At 44.8% G+C, this 21743-nt stretch overlaps 1 protein-coding gene across 7 annotated transcripts in view; it reads right to left on the bottom strand.

Moving 5' to 3' along the window:
- Window positions 1-21743, bottom strand: part of plce1 (phospholipase C, epsilon 1) — a 408311-nt gene that overhangs the window by 155323 nt on the left and 231245 nt on the right. For 2 of the 7 annotated variants that reach the window (XM_078223548.1, XM_078223549.1), the window contains exon 1: window positions 15683-15786. The exons of the other annotated variants lie outside the window; for them this stretch is intronic. In XM_078223548.1, the coding sequence (XP_078079674.1) occupies window positions 15683-15701 (19 nt within the window). In that variant the 5' untranslated portion in view covers window positions 15702-15786. Of the gene's footprint in view, window positions 1-15682; window positions 15787-21743 lie in introns of those variants that run through there. 7 annotated transcript variants of the gene reach the window in all.

The raw sequence follows: 21743 nt of genomic DNA, 5'->3' as shown, positions 1-21743 counted from the left end.
TCATTCATACATCACTGGAAAAGACCAACCACCCCCTGGTGACTGACCCGGACTATCCAAAGATCATAGAATCGCTACAATGCAGAAGGGGGCCATTCGGCCCATCGAGTCTGCACCAACAATCCCACCGAGGCCCTACCCCCATAACCCCATGTATTTACCCTGCTAATCCCCTTGACACTAATGGTCAATTTAGCATGGCCAATCAACCTAACCCGCACATCTTTGGACTGTGGGAAGAACCGGAGCACCCGGAGGAAACCCACGCAGACACGGGGAGAATGTGCAAACTCCACACAGACAAGGCCGGAATTGAACCTGAGTCCCTGGTGCTGTGGGGCAGCAGTGCTATCCACTGTGCCGCCCTAAGGTGAGTGGATGAACAGAGAAACTGGCTAGAAATCAAAAGAACTTTGGGTATATTAACACCAGTTTGCATGTTTCCATTCAACCGCAATCCTGGTCCTCCATTGGAATGCGCTTTTGAAAAAATAAATTTCAAAAAGTAACATCAAAGCAAAATTCCCCGGATGCTGGAAATCTCTCCCGGTTCTGTCAACAACAAAACAACAAAAAGCACCTTTAACATAATGATGCTGTACTGGAGCATGTTTAAAGATTCATTCAAGGGATGTGGTAGCCCATCCCTATTTACCCTTGAACTGAGTGGCTTCCCAGGTCACATCAGAGGGCATTTAAGAGTCAGAGAGTCACAGAGGAATACAGTACAGAAAAGGCCCTTCGGTCCATCAAGTCTGCACTGACAGAACTACACTAAATCAGAGTCAACTACATTGCTGTGGATCTGAAGTCACAAGTAGGACAGACCAGGTCAGGATGACAGATTTCCTTCCCTTAAGGACCAAAGATGTGCGGATTGGCCATACTAAATTGCCCCTTCATGTCAGGGGGACTAGCTAGGGTAAAATGCATGGGATTATGGGGATAGGGCCTGGGTGGGATTGTGGTTGGTGCAGACTGGATGAGCCGAATGGCCTCCTTCTGCACTGTAGACGCTATGATTCGATGATACTGAACCAGGTGAGTTTTTACGACTATCGACAATGGCTTCATGGTCATCATTCGACTTTTAATTCCAGATTTTTATTGAATTCAAATTTTCACCATCTGCCGTGGTGGGATTTGAACCCAGGTCCTCAATTACCCTGGGTCCCCAGATTACTACTCCAATGACAATACCACTACACCACCACCTCCCTCAGGAGCATTTTAAAACAAGGTATGGCATTGAGCCACATAAGGAGCCAGACAAGATGACCAATCTTGGTCAGAGGTAGGTTTTAAGGGGCATCTCCAAGGATGAAAGCAAGGTGGAGCGGTGTAGAGGGGGAATTCTGGAACTTGGGGCCTTGGCAACTGAAGGCATTGCCACCAATAGTGGAGCGATTAAAATGAGTGATGGCCGAATTCCAGGAGTGCAGGGTTGTGAGGCAGGAAGAGATTACAGAGATAGGGAAGAGTGAGACTATGGAGGGATTTGAAAACAAGGATGAGAATTTTAAAATGAAGGCATTGCTTGGCCAAGAAGCAATGTGGGCCAGTGACAGGTGAACAGGATTGGCTGAGAGTTAAAATACTGGCAGCAGAGTCTCAGATAACCTCATGTTCACAGAGGCGAGAATGTGGGAGACCAGCTGGGGCGTATTGGAATTTTCGAGTCAAGAGGCAATGAAAGCATGAACGAGGTTACAGTAGCAGAGTCTTGAATGACCTCATGTTTAAAGAGACAAGAATCATACAATCCCTACAGTGCAGAAGGAGGCCACATGGCCCACCGAGTCTGCACCAACTCTCTGGCAGAGTATCTCATCTAGGCCCACCCCCTGCCCTGTCCCTATAACGTCAAGTATTTACCCCGCTAATCCCCCTAACCGACACATCTTTGGACACTAAGGGGCAATTTAACATGGCCAATCCACCTAACCTGCACATCTTTGGACTGTGGGAGGAAACTGGAGCACCCGGACGAAACCCATGCTGACACGGGGGGAATGTGCAAACTCCACATAGACAGGCACCCGATGCCGGAATTGAACCTGGGTCCCTGGTGCTGTGAGGCAGCAGTGCTAACCACTGTGCCACCGTGGGAGGCCAGCCGGGGTGTATTTTAATATTTGAGTCTAGAGTTAATAAAGCCATGAACGAGGTCACAGCAGCAGGTGAGCTGAGATGGGGCAAAGCTACGGAGCTGGAAATAGGCGGTCTTAGTGATAGTACAAATATGAGATTGGAAGCTCACCTTGGAAACTCAGGTGACAGCAGTGAGCAAGCTGGCTTAACCTCAGTGAGCAGGCAGAGCGCTGGAGAATGGGATTTGGAGCAGGGACTTTAAACAATGGCCTGGAAGGTTAAACTCCACGGATACTGACTGACCTGCTGAGTATTTTCTGTGAATCTATTTTTGTTTTAAAAATTTGTCCAATTTGTCAAAGGAATCTTTTAACTGGCACACACGCCCTTAATTTATGTATTTAAAGGGTTTGTTGGTTGTTGTAACTAAAAATGTGCCTCACAGATTTAGCAACGTTTGAGCTGATTAGTCTGTTGTTATTTCATGGTGTGCTTTGTGCCTGAACACCAGGTGTGGCACATGTCAAAGTGAACCCTGGCACAGTTAAAGGTGTGATTTTCTACTCCAACCTCACCTTGCCTTTAGCCAGCGGCAGGATCTTCCAGTCCTGCCCCATTAACGGGGTTTCCTGTTGTTTGTGCCCTTTGCCACCGGGGAACCCGTTGGAGGGACTGGAAGATTCCACTGGTGGGAACAGTCAGAAAATCCCACCCGTGAACTCACTTTCCACGGTTTCAATTTGGGGAGGTGATGGCCTAGTGGTATTGTCACCAGACTGTTAATCCAGAAACTCAGTTAATGTTCTGGGGACCTGGGTTCGAATCCCGCCATGGCAGATGGTGGAATTTGAATTCAATAAAAAATATCTGGAATTAAGAATCTACTGATGACCATGAAACCATTGTCGATTGCTGAAAAAACTCATCTGGTTCACTAATGTCCTTTGGGGAAGGAAATCTGCTGTTCTTACCTGGTCTGGCCTACATGTGACTCCAGAGCCACAACAATGTGATTTGACTCTCAACTGCCCCCTGAAATGGCCCAGCAAGCGACTCAATTCAAGGACAACTAGGGATGAGCAATAAATGTGATGTGGAGATGCCGGCGTTGGACTGGGGTAAACACAGTAAGAAGTCTCACAACACCAGGTTAAAGTCCAACAGGTTTATTTGGTAGCAAATACCATATTGGTATTTGCTACCAAATAAACCTGTTGGACTTTAACCTGGTGTTGTGAGACTTCTTACAATAAATGTTGGCCAGCCAGCGACGCCCACATTTCGTGAATGAATAAAAAAAAGTAAGTAAACCAATAAACAAATCAATGAAAAATATTCTGGCGGGGCAGGTGTTGGCGGGAAGGAAATAGGGAAATCACCTCCACATACAGGCACATTTGCACTGGCACACACAATCACACACGTGCACAGGCACACACGTGCACAGGCACACACATACACACCTAACAGTTTAACATTGTGACAGGTGGATGTGAAAAGGATGTTTCCTCTTGTGGGAGATTCTAGAACAAAAAACGAGGGGTCACCCATTTAAAATGGAGATGAGATGATTTTGTTTTTCCTCTCAGAGGGTTGAGAGTCTTTGGAACTCTCTTCCTGAAGGGAAAGCAGAATCTTTGAATATTTTTAAGGCAGAGGGAGATAAATTCTTGTTAAGCAAAGGGGGTGGGGGGCGAAATGTTATCGGTGGTGGCAGGATGCAGATTTGTGGTTCCTATCATATCAGGCATCATCTTATTAAATGGGTGGAGCAGGCTCAAGGGGCCAACATGGCCTACTGCTGCTCCTTGCCCATATAAGCCTTATGTTCTTCGAAAACCAAGACAATAATGTTCAACATCACATTCCTGACACATTTCTGGTCCCTAACATGCAATCCTGCTATTTCCCCACCACCCAAGAACAATGAACAGGAAATTGAAAATATTCCCTTAATTGGAAAGATGGACATTTCAGAAAACATTAGCTGCTCAATCAAGGAAGATGATTAATTTATATCCTGCCCTGTATTATGTGAGAAACAGCAAACTGAAACAAGAGGAGACAGTTTGAAGAATAATAAATACTGCCTGATTTGTCTGCTCTGTAATCAGGTTAGGTTGCTGCCACCAGACTAACCCAGATTCCTGCAACTTCTCGACGAGCTCAGAACCCGAACAGCAGCGGAAACCATTTTCACTTTGATAACGAAGCATTGCTGATAAAATGAAAAACAAAGCCTGGGCACAAAACCAAAATGACAAAATGCACATTTTTCAGCACGAGGTGACTTAATATCCGGAACAACATCCAGCCACACAGACCAGAGAGTGGGAAAAATAAATGTTGCAGTTGGCTTTTAGAAGCATGCTTGAAGAGGACAGGATTCTCCATGTGCTCATTTTAACCGGGTGGGCAGCAGGTTGGGCAGCACAATGGCGCAGTGGTTAGCACTGCTGACTCACAGCGCCAGGGACCCGGGTTTGACTCCCAGCTTGGGTCACTGTCTGTGTGGAGTCTGCCCATTCTCCCTGTGTCTGTGTGGGTTTCTTCCGGATGCTCCGGTTTCCTCCCACAGTCGGAAATACGTGCTGGTTAGGTGCATTGGCCTTGCTAAATTCTCCCTTAGTGTACCCGAACAGGCGTCGGAGTGTGGCGACTAGGGGATTTTCACAGTAATATCATTGCAGTGTTAATGGAAACCTACTTGTGACACAAATAAATAAACTAAACTAAAGTTGTTCTTTACCCGCAGTATTGAGTTCTACGAAGGGTCCTAATTCCCATTGATATTCAATGGAAGTGAGGCCCACACTGTCTGGGAGCATGTTCTTTAGTTCTTTAGTTTGGCTGCAGACCAACCTATGTCTCTCCATTCAGCCCACCAGCATGACCCCAAACTTCCGGCCAGCTGTCATTTTAATTTTCCACCTTGGTCTCACACTGACCTTTCTGTCCTCGGCCTCCTGCGATGTTCCAGTCAACCTCAGACCAAGTCCAACAATTTGGGACCATAGCTTCGATTCTGATTTTGGTCCCTTTATCTTAGCAGGTTTTGGTTAGCATTGCTGCTTCACAGCACCGGGGACCCAGGTTCGATTCCCAGCTTGGGTCACTGTCTGTGTGGAGTTTGCTCTGTGTCTGGGTGGGTTTCCTCCGGGTGCTCCGGTTTCCTCCCATAGTCCAAAAAATGTGCTGGTTAGGTGCATTGGCCATGCTAAATTCTCCCTCTGTGTACCTGAACAGGACCAGAGTGTGGCGACTAGGAGATTTTCACAGTAACTTTATTGAAGTATTAATGTTAAGCTTATTTGTGACACTAATAAACAAACTTAAAGTTAAAAACTTACTCGGTGGAATTTTCCTGCCCCGCCCGCCAAGGGAATCGTAAACCATGCAAAGCTCCATTGACCTCGGGTGGGAATTTCTGTCCTTAGGGCGAGCCTGGAAAATCCTGCCCAGTGTCTTGTTTTTCTTTGCTTTTTTTGGAGCATCAGTTCATTGTTCTGCCATTCACACCTCCTCTAGACTTATATTTTGTTTCATTACCTCTCCCGTTAGCCTTGCTCCACTAATCTTTTTGGTAATTTAATCTCTCCTGTATCACAAACATTCCCTTTAATTCATTTTCCACCTTCCCCCATTTCACTTATTTAAAACCTGTTACATTTCTAACCGTTTTCTATTCTGACGAAATATCGTTGACCTGAAACATTAATCCTGTCTGTCTCTACAGATGCTGCCTGACCTATTGAGTTTTTCCAGCATTTCCTGTTTTTATTTTGGATTTCCAGTATCTGCAGTATTCAGTTTTTGTGTTGGACATATACAGATTGGGAAAGGTTCGAGCCTCAAACAATGATTCATCAGGTGTAAAAACACTCAACAGGTCTGACTGTATCTGTGGAGACAGAAACAGAGCTAACGGGCAGGATTTATCACACAACCTGCCACAGCGGTGGGAGGTGGTCCCCCATTGGCCAATGATGGGATCTTCTGGTTCTGCCATTGTCAATGGAGCTTTCCGTTGAATACAGCCCTGACTACAGGAAAACCAATGGCGGGGGGTGCATCATCGACGGGACCGGAGGATCCTGCTGGCGTGGATTCAGGTTAAATACTTCTTTTCAGCGTTGTAGAAACGTGGAAATGTACTAGGCTTTCAGCAAGTGAAGCTGGGGAGGGGAAGGAAGAATCAAAGGGGAGGTCTGTGATAGGGTACAGACTAAATGAGAAAAGGTTATGAGGTACAAAAGGCAAAGGGAATGGCGATGGTTGGAGGAAAGAAACAACCTTATCCAGAGTGCGTGAATGGCAGAATAATGAACAGCTGCGTCCGAGAACAAAAAAAAAAGAAAAACAAGATGAAGAACTGGCACCTGCAAGAGAAATGTGTGTTTGTGTGGGCAGCTGCTATAGGAAGGGAATGAGGTGTAGGGGGAAGACTTAGCAGTAGACCCAGATGTTGCGGAGGGAATGGTCCCCTTCGGCGTGCTGACAGGGGAGGATTGGGGAAGATGTGTTTGGTGACGGTATCACGCTGGAGGTGCCAGGTATGGCAGAGGCTGGTGGGTGGAATGCAAGAGCAAGGGGAATCCTGCCACGGGTCTGGGTGGGAGGGGAGGGGGGCAAGAGCAGAAGTGAACCAAATGGGACAGACACAATCGAGGGTGAAATAACTCCTCTGAGGCCTGATGTCCCTTCGCCAGATTTTAATTTATTTACGTAGGCAGCAACACTTAGACACGTACTTCCTTGTACAGAGTATAACCCCAGAATGCCGCTAACCCTGACACTCCACATTATATACACATGCAGGGCTCCCTGACTGGATAAGCTATTACTGCCTAAATCAAGGAGCTCATACTCTAAGGAATCCACATCACGGACCCTGATAAAGTCATTACAGAGGGACCTTTTCCACCATGACGGGGGTGAGTCCTTCCTCGAGTAAATAGGAAGATATATCAGAAGAAGGTTGCATCGTTAGGTAGCAACGTTGAGAGAATGGAATGGAGTCCTTACAGGAAACAGGATGTGATGAAGTGCAGTCGAGGTAGCTGTGGGAGTCTACGGGCTCATAAAAATTATTAGTTGGTAGCTTGATTAATCAGGACCGACTTACAGAGATTGGTCTGCTTACAAAGGCCCTTTTATTCATACAGGAATCACAACAAGAATGCACTTCACAGCATTGCTCTGGCTAACCTTGAACCAGCTTTTTGAAAAGTTGCATCCCCAGCACTCCCACTGGCTAGCAGCAAGCATCATCTCCAATTCCCCAAATTATACAGATTCCTTTCTGTCGCCAATCACAATTAGAAGCAATCAGGCTCTTGAATGTGGGATATAAGTGCTCGGATAGAGTGACCATTCTGCAAGTGAATGTTTAGCATTTTGCCCCACTGCTCTGCAGCAATTGGTTTGCGTGAATGGTAGTTTTGATTAAGATTATATTTTGGCTATTTACTTTAAACAATCCTGCAACTTAATACTGCACTACAGTAAAGCTTTATTGGTAAGAGGCCATCACTTAACATTGGAATGATATTAGTTTAATACTAATCGTTGTATGATTTCCTTTCCTCCCACACTCCAAAGATGTGTGGGTTAAGTTGATTGGCCATGCTAATTGACCCTAGTGTCAGAGGGATTAGCAGGGTAAATGTGTGGGGTTACAGAGATAGGGCCTGGGTGGGATTGTGGTCGTACAGACTCGATGGGCCAAATGGCCTCCTTCTGTCCTGTAGTAATTCTATGGATTCTAATCAGTAAACAAAAAAAGAGTTCCTTTCTTAGAATCCCTACAGTGCAGAAGGAGGCTATTCAACCCATCGAGTCTGCACCAACACTCCGACAGAGCATCTTACCCAGGCCCTCTCCCTTGCCTTATCCTTGTAACCCCACACATTTCCCAAATCAATCTAACCTACACATCGCGGGACACGAAGGGTCATTTTAGCATGGCCAATCCACCTAACTACACATCTTTGGACTGTGGGAGGGAACCGGAGCACCCGGAGGAAACCCATGCAGACATTGGGAGAACGTGCAAACTCCACACAGACAGTGACCCAAGGCCGGAATTGAACCCGGGTCCCTGGCACGGTGAGGCAGCAGTGCTAACCAGTGTGCCACTGTGCCACCCAACATATTGAGGACACTCACATATTATTGCACCTATTTAGCAAGAAGCCATTTTTGCAAACTGGCCCTGCATGGGATAGGACAGTTTTTTTTTAACCAAGGATAGATATCAAAGAATGTGGTCAAGGGTAAAGATGGAAGAAGATTAGCTCACTTTAGAATGCTAGTCTATTCCAGCCTTTCATGGTGGGAATCTGGGGCCAGTGTCCCTGGCAGCCTGCATCTGGTCTATTAACCAATTCTCCAAACTTCAAAATGACAGCAACATGCTGCAGAAACCTGAAATAAACACAGTCAATGCTGGAAAAACTCAGCAGGTCAGGCAGCAGGTCAGGAGAGAGACTGAAAATTTCCCATCTCACCCGCCATGGGAATCGTACTGGGTGAGATAGAGAATTCGGCAGACTATGGAAAGGTCGGTTGAGTTCAGGTGGAAATTTCTGGTCTTGGGGCACGCATGCCAGACATAGCATTTCGAGTCCTTATAACTCTTCTTCAGAGCTTCAAAACGAGGCTGAATCATCCCCGCCCCGACCCACCATTTTCTTGCTCTTATTTAGGTAGCAGAGATCTGTCAACTGCCTCTGTCCTGTACATAAAGCTCGTAATGAAGATTATACTTCGCCATCAGATGCTAGAGTGACGAGCTGCCTCTCTCCCTCTCTCGCCAGGCGATTGCTGTCACATGGCGGGTCCTAAGTTTTTGTCACCGTCCATGGTGTTTACTTGTGGTTTAATAAAACTATTCTTCAGAGTCGGATTGATTAAAGAGAAAGAAAACAAAACAGAAAAGGTAAATAATTCAACTGGCACTAAAATGTGACTTACAGGAAGGAGGATCATTGATCTCCTTGATAAGCAGGAGACAGTCTCATCATACCCCTGATAGGAGGTTAATTTAATATGTTGTGCATTTATTGATTATATTTAATGACTTTGTTTCTTCCCCTGCAAGGCTTTTTCAAATTAGCCAAAAGAAATAAGCTAGACACCCAATATAAATTATATTGGAGACTGATTCAAGCTTCTAAAGCAGTCATTGCTGTTATCCCAAGAGACACTTCTTTTCTTAAGATTCACACAAATGAAGTGATCAGAATTTTTATTAAACGGAGGATAAATGGAACATAGAAACCTAGATAATAGGCCATTTGGCTCTTCGAGCCTGCTCCACCATTCATTTTGATAATGGCTGATCATCAAATTCATTATCCTGACCCCACATTGCTCCATCCTTTAACCCCAAGAGCTATGGGCCTGGGTAAGATGCTCTGTCGGGGGGGTCGATGCAGACTCGATGGGCCAATTGGCCTCCTTCTGCACTGGAAGGATTCTATGAAATCACACAACGTTTTGGCCTCAACCTCTCTCTGTGGTAGTGAATTCCATACATTCACCACTCTCTGGGTGAAGAAATCTCTCCTCACCTCAGTCCTAAAAGGAACAACATGGATATGTGTTCAGTTGTATGTTGCATTCTGATGATACACATGTTCAGCCAGAGGACACGTATGAAAAGCTGCACATGCCAAAGCAGGTTACTAAAAATATTGGAATGCCGGACAGTTTAGAATCTTGACTTTGACTTTTAACTTATTATCTAATTTGCCATCTACTTGGCTTCACAATAAACAGTGTTTCAACCAAAACTGCTTACATATGTTACTGCGGTACTCAAAGAATTACTGCAAGATACAGCACACATCAAACAAAAGGCATGATACCTTCTTCTTCCTCAAGTCTGGGCCAATAGGATTAAATTAAATATGGATTCAGTTAATGCTGGAATTAATATTATGGAAAGATAGTGGACTGAGCTTTTAATAAATCTACAGAAAGATGACAGTTGTTGTATGCTGGAAGTGAGCTATCGTGGCTTGTACTTCCTTTTTAAACGCTAGAATATTTTACATTATGAATTCAACTTCTGACAATTTCATACTTGTATCCAGAATCGCCATCAATACCCATTATAGTAAAGAATTAAACATTATTTGTTTGCAGTTCAAAGAAGAGAAAGTTTGGAGCAAACTTAGCCCAACAAATCAGTTTGGATAAATAACTTTTTAAATTCATTTATGGGACATGTGCATCGTTGGCTGGCCAGCAATTATTGCCCATTCCTAGTTGCCCTTGGAAGGCAGTTAAGAGTCAACCACATTGCTGTGGCTCTGGAGTCACATGTTAGGCCAGACCAGGCAAGGACAGCAGATTTCCTTCCCTAAAGGAGATTAGTGAACCAGACGGGTTTTTCTGACAATCGACAATGGTTTCATGGCCATCAGTAGATTCTCAATTCCAGATTTTTAAAATTGAATTCAAATTCCACCCTCTGCCATGGCGGGATTCGAACATTCCACCCACTGTTAGCAAAGTGAGAGAGTTTTTTTGTCCTATTGCCAGTGATGATTTCTGTGTTGCACTTTTACAAGCCGCCCTTGCCATTTTGCATGCTACAGACAGTGCTTCAGAGAGACACACTGGAAAACATTGCTTTGTACAGAGCTGTCAGTGTGGGTACATAATAGGTATTCACAATGGAATAGATTGTCTAATGGAGGGTTAAAAATGTGTAATGAGAGATCAGTAATCACAATATTGCAGCACCTCCTGCCAGTTATCTTAAACCCTCTACTTAGCATTTCCACGTTTGTTACTGGGAACAACAGTCACCATGAAACTTAAAACCCAAAGTGGTCTAATTATTTGACACCCGGTTACTACACAGGGCTGAGTGCCACTACGAATTCCAGACATTAAGTCATACAGAATAGATTATTATTTTGGTTCTAGGTGAAAAGACCCAAATTTGGGAAATTCAGACGACTTCAGGTTCAGATTTACTTGAGAACGGAAACAAGGCAAGACAGATAAGATGTACAAAGAAATCCTTCTGCATTTGGGAAGTAATATTTGTTTGTGTTCCATTGCTTCTTTTGGGTCTAACTTTTCACGTGTCTTCTTAAATGGTCAGTTAAAGTGGTGTTGAAGAAGGCCAAGGGATAGGTCACTAGTTTGCAAAGGGCACAATGTACGGCATGGGGCAGGTTTGCTCAGGGTAGAAGAAATGGCATTGGCCAGTTGTATCACCAGTACTGGACTATGAGTGACTGAAAAGATACCATCTTCCCCCCACTATCAGGCTACCAGGCACTGTGTACATCTCCTTATTCACAACCACTACCGATTGAGGGACGGTGATACATATCATCCCCAGTTAGAATGATTCCATACATTGTCCCACATCGCCAGAAAGAGATTGAATGACGATGATTATTTATTTATTAGTGTCACAAGTAGGCTTACACTAATACTGCAATGAAGTTACTGTGAAAATCCCCTAGTTACCACACTCTGGCGCCAATTCGGGTACACTGAGGGAGAATTTAGCATGGCCAATGCACCTAACCAGCAAATCTTTCAGACTGTAGGAGGAAACCAGAGCACCCAGAGGAAACCTACACAGACACAGGGAGAATGTGCGAACTTCATACAGACAGTAACCCAAGCCAGGAATTGAACCCAGGACCCTGGCACTGTGAGGCAGCAGTGCTAACCACTGTGCCACTGTACCCATCGATCTCCCCATGGGATGAGAAGCAATTAACAAATACTCAAACGTATACAGATATTGATACGATAATCACTGAGCCACTGGGTACTGCCTGAATCATGCTGCTCTAATTATAGGATCTCCTCTCCATTCTAATACAAAGGCTAAGATTCATATGCACTGTAAAGCCTGCCTCTGTTGCTATGCTAACAGCTTTAGATCAGGAGCATGAACATGGTGGAGAAAAGCAAGAGTGTGGGCGCTGGCTAAGATTTGAGGAAATCCAGCAGTAGGTGCTTTCATTATGATTAATAATCATAAGCATTTTATCAATATAACTCTCTGTGGCTGCTGTCAGACGTTGCAAAGTCCAAAACCTGCATCATTTTAGCCAATCGTCACTGGGTAAGAATGGTGAACTTCAATTTGATTTTAAGATTTCTTTTGCCTGAATGTGAGCATTTCAGGGCAAGATTCTAATTTGGAAACAATGGCTGGAATTCTCCAGATGTTCACACCAGTGGGATTCTCTGGTCCCGCCGGCAGTGCACCCCTGCCTGTCGATTTTCCTACGGCGTGGAGTGACATCAATGAGAAATCCCATTGACAGAGGCAGGACCAGGGAATCCCCTCGCCAGCGAACCGCCTTCCACCGCCGGGAAACCCACGGCTAGAAGTCGGGTGTCTGGCCACATATTCCTTTGAAACATTCTCTCATTCAGCCGTAATGTCAGTTGTGTGCCCAGGTCATTCCTTACTTGCTAGGTGAAGATTGAATAGCCAGAGGAGATTCTTGCACTGTCTGCCTAGAGTCTCTGCCTCTTGGTCACCCATCCCCTTGGAGTCCCAGCCTGTGAAGTCTGAGCCTGCAGTGTGATCACCTCTCTATATGTGCTATCCATGATACTCTCCACCCTGTCGATGCTCCACAGTGTCCCCAGCCACTGCTCCAGCTCCGAAACGCAGGATTACATTCAGTCTTGAAGGCAAATGGTTTATTGGCCTTCATAGCGAGAGGATTTGACTATAGGAGCAGGGATGGCTTGCTCTAATTATACAAGGCCTTCGTGAGGCCAGACCTGGAATATTATTTGGTCTCCCTATCTGAGGAAGGATGTTCTTGCTATAGAGGGAGTGCAGTGAATGTTTAACAGACTGATTTCTGGGATGGCAGGACTGATGTATGAGGAGAGATTGAGTCGGTTAGGATTATATTCACTGGAGTTCAAAAGAATGAGGGATCTCCTAGAAATCTATAAAATTCTAACAGGACTAGACAGGAAAGATGTGGGAAGTATTATCCTGATGGTGTGTGTGTCTAGAACTAGGGATCATAATCTAAGGGTATGGAGTAAACCTTTTATAACTGAGATGAAGAGAAATTGTTGAGCCTATAGAATTCACCACCACAGAAAGCAGTTGAGGCCAAAACATTTTTCAAGAAGGAGTTAGATATAGCTGCAGCTGGAGACATTTCCTACACACATGCTGGCCCCTAAGCGCTGGAAATGTTCCCGGCTTCCCACATGGAGCATGAGGAGCACACCACAGTTTCGAGCTCCTTCCGTGACTTACCCCTTTAAATTAAACTTTTGGAAGGTGTTTAATATCAAATAATATCAATTACTCTGGGGCCCTCATTATCATAGAACATAGGTCTTATAAACTATAAACCACAAAATGACCTTACAAACTATAAGTGATAAAAGTAGTAAATGTTTCTCTGACCTGACCCACTACTCACCAGGCAACTATCTTTCTTGTGGCCTCTATCACTGTAGCTGGGCAAGACAACTCTCTTAAGAGTTAAAAGGAAGAAAGCAAAGAAAAAGAAAGCAAAAAGCACCTATTTCCCCTCAGTCCCCAATTCCCACTGTGCTCCAAATTCCCTATACTCACTCTGGCTGTGTCTCAGTCACCATAGAAGACCTACAAGTGTAGAAGGTGGCCATTCAGCCCATTGAGTCTGCACCGACTCCCCGAGCAAGCATCTTACCCAGGCCTCACCCCATCCCCTATCTCCGTAACCCTGCGCATTTAGCACAGCCAGTCCACCTAAACTACATAACTTTGGGGTGTGGGAGGAAACCGGAGCACCCGGTGGAAATCCACATAGGTTGAAGGTGCAATATCCGCACAGACAGTCACCCAAGGCTGAAATTGAACCTGGGTCCCTGACACTGTGAAGCAGCAGTGCTAACCACTGTGCCGCCCCTTATGCGCTAAATATCACCGCACATGCACAAAGCTCTCTCATCTGTTTCCACATTGAGGTAGTGAAGTTATATGACATTTTGGAGCTTCACCCTAAGTGTTTTGACATTCCATGCTGAAAGTCAGTCACTGGCAAAGCCCTCCCCAATGTCAATCACCTCCCTTATGCCTACATCAGGTGGTGCTGTGCGCCAGAAGCAAATAAAGCAGAAATCCTTTCAAAACCACTTGTTTAGGGCCATAAATACTTCACTGAAAATACAAATCATTTGGAAAATGAAGCCACACTGGTTGAAATTAACTGTCTCAATCAGAAGCTGTCTCATAATCATCTACAAAATACAAAAGAAGGATTTGTAGAGAGTGTTTGATAAAGTAGGATGAGAGGAAGGTGGCACAGTGGTTAGTACTGCTGCCTCACAGCGCCAGGGACCCGGGTTTGATTCCAACCTCGGGTGACTGTCTGTGTGGAGTTTGCACATTCTCCCCGTGTCTGTGTGGGTTTCCTCCGGGTGCTCTGTTCTCTTCCCACAGTCCAAAGATGTGCTGATTAGGTGGATTAGCTACAGTAAATTGCCCTCTAATGTCCATAAATGTGTAAATTTGGGGGATTAGCAGGGTAAATATGTGAGGTTATGGGGATAGGGTCTGGGTAAGGTCTCTGTCGGAGAGTCGGTGCAGACTCGATGGGTCGAATGACCTCTTTCTGCACTTAGGGATACAATATTTGGGGAATTTGACCCAAATGGCCTGTTTCTGTGTTGCACATTCAATATAATTCAATGCAGGGAATACACAATACATTACAGTATAAAATACAGTATTACAACCATGTGACAGCCTCAATGACTAGCACTAGTATATCCAACCGTGATCCCACACTATATTTATTCACTAATATTACCTTTGGAGTTGGACTCTTCTTCAATGTTAACTTCATATTGAGGAGATGCTCCCTACATAGTTTGGCATCCAACGTTGTGAACAGTTTGCATTTCTCTACATTCTCTGCACTCAATCTACTTATATTCATTATTAGAAGATTAACACTGAAACATGTGTGCAGAGGCTTTTGGGGGAAAATGTTGCCTTTTCTAAATTTAAAAAAAGTTTTCTCTCTCTAAGTTGTCAGGAGAGCTAAACTTGCCAAATCATTTGTGCAGAGTAATGATCAAATTGAGATGAATGTTTGATGAACTGCATTTCATTGTAATGGCAATTATACTGTTGCCCTAATATTTCTTAGCAGAATAGGATGGTGTCACAGTAATGGTGCAGCAGATAAAAGAGATTGAAGAGAGTTAGAAGGAGCTGAGCAAAGTCACAGTTATTCTATTAGCACCTCGGAGGTCATGGGTTCAGAGCTCACTCTGACAATTTATGAATTTCCAGCTGAAAGGATTACATTTCTGCTCAGACTAAACACCGCCAACGTGATGATGAAACATCAATTAGAGACAGTTTTTTTTCGAAAAGAAGCCACATTTGCCACAAGCCTCGCTTTCCTTTACATAGACAGGGGATCTCTCCCTTTTCGACAGAACAAGGAAGCAAATGACAATTTGTCAGTGAAACCTTTCCTTTTAGAGAGCAGTGCGACGGTTTTGACAATCAAGCATCGCAGATCACAAAACACGAGAGGAGGTTTTCAATGGAAAAAAAATGTAACCAACTCACTTATGAAGGAATCGTCCATCCTGCTCACATGGCAAATCGCTGCAAGTCACCGTAAAACCACCCAGTGGCAGGTACCTCCAAATCACAGAGTGACAACACACTGCACTCCCCTACTTTAGCTGTCAGGCTGCAGCTGCTTAGATCAGTGCATCACACTGTGACAAAAACACATAGCTAACGTGCTTCATGCAAGCCATGAAGGAGACAGACTTTCAGATGCCTTAAAGTGGATCAGGTTACCGCCACGTACAGATAAGAGTACAGATTGGGTGACTCCAAAAGAGGATATCACACATCGCAACACTGACTCATGTCCTACTTAAGCCAGTGCTCGGTATTGCAAGCTCTATAATACATCACATTATACTTCAGGCTATGCGTCACAGTTTGCAACTAATTTGCAGGCAGGTTAATTCACAAGATGCCTGGTCCATTTCTTTCACAGTAAGAAGTCTCACAACACCAGATTAAAGTCCAACAGGTTTATTTGGTAGCAAATGCCACTAGCTTTCGGAGCGCTGCTCCTTCGTCAGGTGAGTGAGTGAAGGAGCAGCGCTCCGAAAGCTGGTGGCATTTGCTACCAAATAAGCCTGTTGGACTTTAATCTGGTGTTGTGAGACTTCTTACTGTGTTTACCCCAGTCCAACGCCGGCATCTCCACACCATTTCTTTCAACCATGCTGTTCTCTTCCACCACCCACTTCTGTCCCCATCACCGCCCCCTACCCCGTCCCACAAAGTTGTGGGTGATCTTTCCCTCCGCTCTGTAATTTTTCAAAACTGAAGAACTCCTTGACTCGAAGATGCAGATTTCACTTGACCTCCTCTGCTTCTGCCATTATTGCTTTAGACAGTTTCCTGGGATGAGGTCAGAAAGGGCTGATCTCGCTGTAATTTCCCATCTCTTTTTATAGAAAGGCCCTTGCCCGTCCAGATTGTTTATATTTTAGATTACGTCAATCTGATTGAATATTTCTCTTGGGAATATAGATGAAGTTTGCATCAAAATAACGATTACAATGAGATGCCAATATTTCAATTATCCAAAGAATTCTTACAAAGAGATTTCAAGCTTTTTGTTTAAGGACAATACATGCAGGGAATGTATAAATTTGGACACACTTGAGCTGCTCACATTTTTTCCTGTACTAAACCCTGAACACCCATCACACCAACTCCCTGCTTTATCTTCCCCAATATGCAATGTTATTACTCCACATTACCTCAGCAAACTCCTTCTGCCACATTCCCCTTTACATCTGCTGCTTTTCCAGTTCTGGTTTACCATTGTGTTTCCTCTCATGTTGCAGCCACTACACCCGCGCACTCCAGAATTCTCCTCCTTAAACCCCTCCCGAAACTCACAATCTATCCCCAACTACACCTTCAAGCCATTTCACATCATCTGCAAATTTCAATGTCAAACCTTCACCTTGGGGATAGCCCCGCAGGGATGAACTGGGTGGACAATTGCGTCTGATGAATTCTCACCACCCCAGCCGCCTCCAGCACTGCTTCCAACGCTGTTCCCAACAACCCTCCCAAAACCAGTCCCAATAACGTTCCCAAAACCAGTCCCAACACTGCTCCCAATATGCTCCCAACACCATTCCCAACAAAGATTCCAACAATGCCCCCACCAACATTCCCAAAAACACTCCCAACATTCCCAACAAGTCTCCCAACATCAGTCCCAACAACGATCCCAACAACAATCCCAACAACAATCCCAACAAGGCTCCTAACAAGGCTCCCAACAAGGCTCCATACAATGGTCCCAACAGCAGTGCCACTCCCAGCACCAATCTCAGTCCCAATGCCAGTGCCAGCACCACACCCACACTAAAACAATGAAGCTGGCTCTGTGAATTGTGTTTCATGCTGGTTAACAATTTTAATATCTCACAATTTAATTACTCCTGCTTCAATTAGGGAAACATTATTTCAGAAGGCCATATATTTCAGAATAAAACCTGATTTTAGTATAGTGGATGCCATTATCATTTTGCATGATCATATTCTATGTTTTAGAGAAACCTTTGACAGAATGCTAAGATTAAAGTCAGCACTGTTCAAACCCCCATGTGAACAAAAAGTCAATCCTACTGAGACAGAGGTTCTGAAGAATGACTATCATTTACCCATGTCATAGCATTGGGTAAATCTTCTCAAGCCATCACGGTGATATGACACGCCAACTGTTTACTTGCCTATTCTGGGCAGCCAGTATTAGCAGCAGACTCTGGGAGGTCGGGTGTAACATTCCCAGATAGAATGAAAAGGAAAGATCCCTCCATCCAAACCCAAAGGTATGCCCCAAATCCAGCCTCAAAATAAACCCCCTCCAGAAACAGGGGGATATACTTGTTTGATGTTGTGCATGGTCTCTCAGTGGGAGGGTACAAGTTTAGTGCTAATTTTCTTTTGTCGAATTTCAGGTCGCTTTCGTACTATAGAGAATTATTGGGTTCAAACTTGTTTTAAGGAGTTCAGCCCCCTTAGAGTTGGAAAAGAGAAAGAAGGACTTGTATTTATAGAATACCATTCAGCACCTAAGAACCTCCCAAAGCACTCTACAGCCAATCAAATACTTTTGAAAAGCATTCATTTTTTTAATGTAGGAAAATGTGAAAGCCAATATGTACACAGAAAGATCCCAGAAACTGCAGTAATGGAATGATTGGATAATCTCTTTTAGACATGCTGGCTGAAGGGTAAGTGTAATAAATCGAGGGTGACTCCATGTGGCTCACAGTAACAAAGGATGCATTGCAATGATATTTACAACAAAGGGTCTGACAGAATTACCTATATAATACTCCCCTCTGGCTCCAACTGAGGATCGTCCCCAATCCAGGATACCCGCCCTTGCACCCAACTGGCTCAGTTTCCCGCCTCGACACTTCATAGGGTCTGGCCTGATCATGTGACCCTCAGGGACCCTTAAAGGGGCCACACCACTACAGTAAGTATTGATCAGGACAATGGGCAAATAGCGCCATGAGATCTTGTATGGCCACCTGTGAGGCTGGTCCACCTGAAAGATGGCACTTATGACAGCGCAGGGCTCCATCAGTACTGCAGTGGTGTGTTGGCCAAGAGTAAGGTGCTCACATTTCTGGAGTTAGACATCGAGCCCACGACCTTGTGGCTCCGAGACAAGGTTGCCTCTGCCTCTTCACTTCAAGTAGATCAACGGTCAGAGCTAACAGAATAATGGGGTAATTTTCAAATGGCCAATGAGAAATCAGCAGGTGGGAACATTGGACAACTATTTGACACCCTTATTGAATTTCCTGTCAGGCTTTTACACGGATGGATGGCACACCCGCCCAGAACATGTGGGAGGCTGTTTAAATGTGCAAATCAGTGTCCGTCAACATGTGGAGAACTCCAATTGCAATTTTCAAGTTCAAACCGCCAGGGCTGTAAAGTAGACTACATTGGATCAGGCATTGAAAGCCACATCAGAGGTCCTTAAAGAGGCCGTGAATGACCACTTTAACAGCAAGCTGGGATTTTTGGGGTGGATGCAGAATGTTGGTGGGGCTCAGAGGAATGGAGGGTTTCTCTGTGTGCCACAGAAATTAAAGTAGCCTTTCAAAAGCCAGACAAATGATTGCAGCTCAGCAGTTAAACTGAAATGAGGCCCAAACCCAGCAGGTGACCTTCTGATGGTGGCTGGGGACAGGCATCAAACAGGCCACCCATTTTAGACCTGTTATGCATGTTGGGGCATAGCCCCTTTAAGGGAATGGGTCAAGTGACCTGGGGTGTGGGGTGAGCTGGTTGGGAACCGCCCTGAGTGGGCAGTCAACCTTTGGAGTGTGGAGCGAGGAGACTGAATAAAAGATCCGTGTTCCCTGACACCTGGCTGTGGAGTAGTTATTGAGGAGATCCCTCAGGGATTTAACAGGGCCAAAGTTAATAATTACCCCCACTGCACCAAACTGTTCCTTCCACATTGACGAACAAACCTTGCTTAATTCTAATTGTCTTCATTACCCAAACAGACATAGATACAGAGACGCTGCTCCAGGGAGAACAGCAGGTTGAGGGAGGAATTAGCAAAGCGAGTGTAGGTCTATTTGAGAAGGTCATATTCCGTTTATTAAATTATATCACAAGATGTTAGGCTGAATTTTATTTCAGATCACTGTGTCTGCCTAATTCAGTTAATTTGCCTCAACCACCCAGGGCACCGCTTTGACCGTTTTATTAAGTGTTGCCCAACTCTGTGCCATTCTGTTCCGCAAAATTAATGTTAACCCTTTTGCTGTTATTTTGAGGCTCACCTTCATGATAGTGAACTGGCACCCTGCGGAGGAAACGGAGGAAACAGCGTTACATTGACACTCAACACCACCTTGGCACCAAAAAACCAAATCCAGAATTTGAAGCAGAGAAACAAAATATTGCATATAGTTACACTGTTTGTGTTGGTTGAAATTAAGACGACGTTTTCCTCATATTTTCTTTGACTCCAAAAAATCCGCATTAGAAAAATTTGCCTCCAATTTTCCAAAATAAATGCCACAGTTGTTTTAATCAAATGCGGTGCCAAAGGTTTCTGGCTGGGTCACTGTCTGTGCAGAGTCTACGATGGGTTTCCTCTGGGTGCTCAGGTTTCCTCCCACAGTCCGAAAGACATGCAGGTTAGGTGCATTGGCCATGCTAAATTCTCCCTCAGTGTACCCGAACAGACTCCGGAGTGTGGCGACTAGGGGATTTTCACAGTAACTTCATTGCAGTGTTAATGTAAGCCTACTTGTGATGCTAATAAATAAAAATAATGCTTGCAATGCCACTTTCATACATTACAAAGCATTGCATCCTGTACTTGAATTTGAGCAAAATACCTCCTATCATGTACTAATCATCCCATTCCCCTGTCCTGTATTGCCATCTTGTCCTCCAACATGTCCAGTTTAAAACTGTCGTCTTTGAGTCACTCTTTAGCTTTGCCCCTGCCCATCTTTGCAAATTCTTCCTCACTCCCTCCCATACCTTTCAGTCCTCGGACTCTGGCCTTTTGTACAACCCTCCGTTCCATCATTTGCAACAGAGGTTACATTTATTGGTGGGCAGGTCAGGGCCTTTCATGTGCCAGTGCGGGCTCGATGGGCCAAATGGCCTCTTCTGCACTGTAATATTCTGTGATTGTCTTGGTGCAACTTCCCTCCTTGACTTCATACACTCCTTCCATCATTTCTTAAAACCTTTGCAAATTTCCAACCAAGCAGCTGACTTGCTTCTTGTAGCATTGGATGTTGCTTCTTTTATCCAGATTCCTCCTCGCTCCTCCCCAACCCCACCCCTCTGTAGTACCACAGCTTTTGCTTTAAGGATCCCACACAACTTCATGCTGTTGTTGAAAGACTTTCTACATTTTCCTGTTTCAGTATTTTTATTCCAGTTAATAAGCTGGCAGTAAATCAGGAGCGTGTTCACAACCAGCGGGGTCTAAATTCCCCATCTGTTGGCTGGATTGAAATCAGAATATTCCATATTCATAATTACTGCTGTGACCAGGTTGGCTACAAAGGATTTGCTATGGGTGTTTGACAAAGAGATTGACATCAGAACAAATAGACTGACAGATAACAAAATGAGTCAGAGAGAGAGAGGGAGAGAGACAACAGAGTGAGAGGGAGGGAGAGAGACAACAGAGTGAGAGGGAGAGAGAGAGAATGGAATGAAAGTGAGAGAGAGAGGCAACAGAGTGAGTCAGAGTGGGAGAGAGAGAGACAGGCAGCAGAGTGAGTCAGAGAAGGATAGAGAGAGAGAGACAGCAGAGTGGAAGAGAGAGAGAGAGAGGGAGACAACAGAGAGTGAGAGAAAGACAGAGAGAGGCAGCAGAGTTGGAGAGAGAGAGAAAGAGAGAGAGAGACAGGTAGCAGAGTGAGAGAGAATGAGAGAAAGAGAGAGAGAGAGAGAAACAGGCCGCAGAGTAGAAGTGAGAGAGAGACAGGCAGCAGAGTGAGTCACAGAGAGGAGGTCAACCTGATGCTTGTTGTTGGGGGGGGGGGAATGAAAGTGCCAAGATGTTTGTGGGAGTGGG

Source organism: Mustelus asterias, chromosome 11 (assembly GCF_964213995.1).
Source record: "Mustelus asterias chromosome 11, sMusAst1.hap1.1, whole genome shotgun sequence".
NCBI lineage: Eukaryota > Metazoa > Chordata > Chondrichthyes > Carcharhiniformes > Triakidae > Mustelus > Mustelus asterias.
This window is presented reverse-complemented; position numbering and strand designations above follow the sequence as displayed.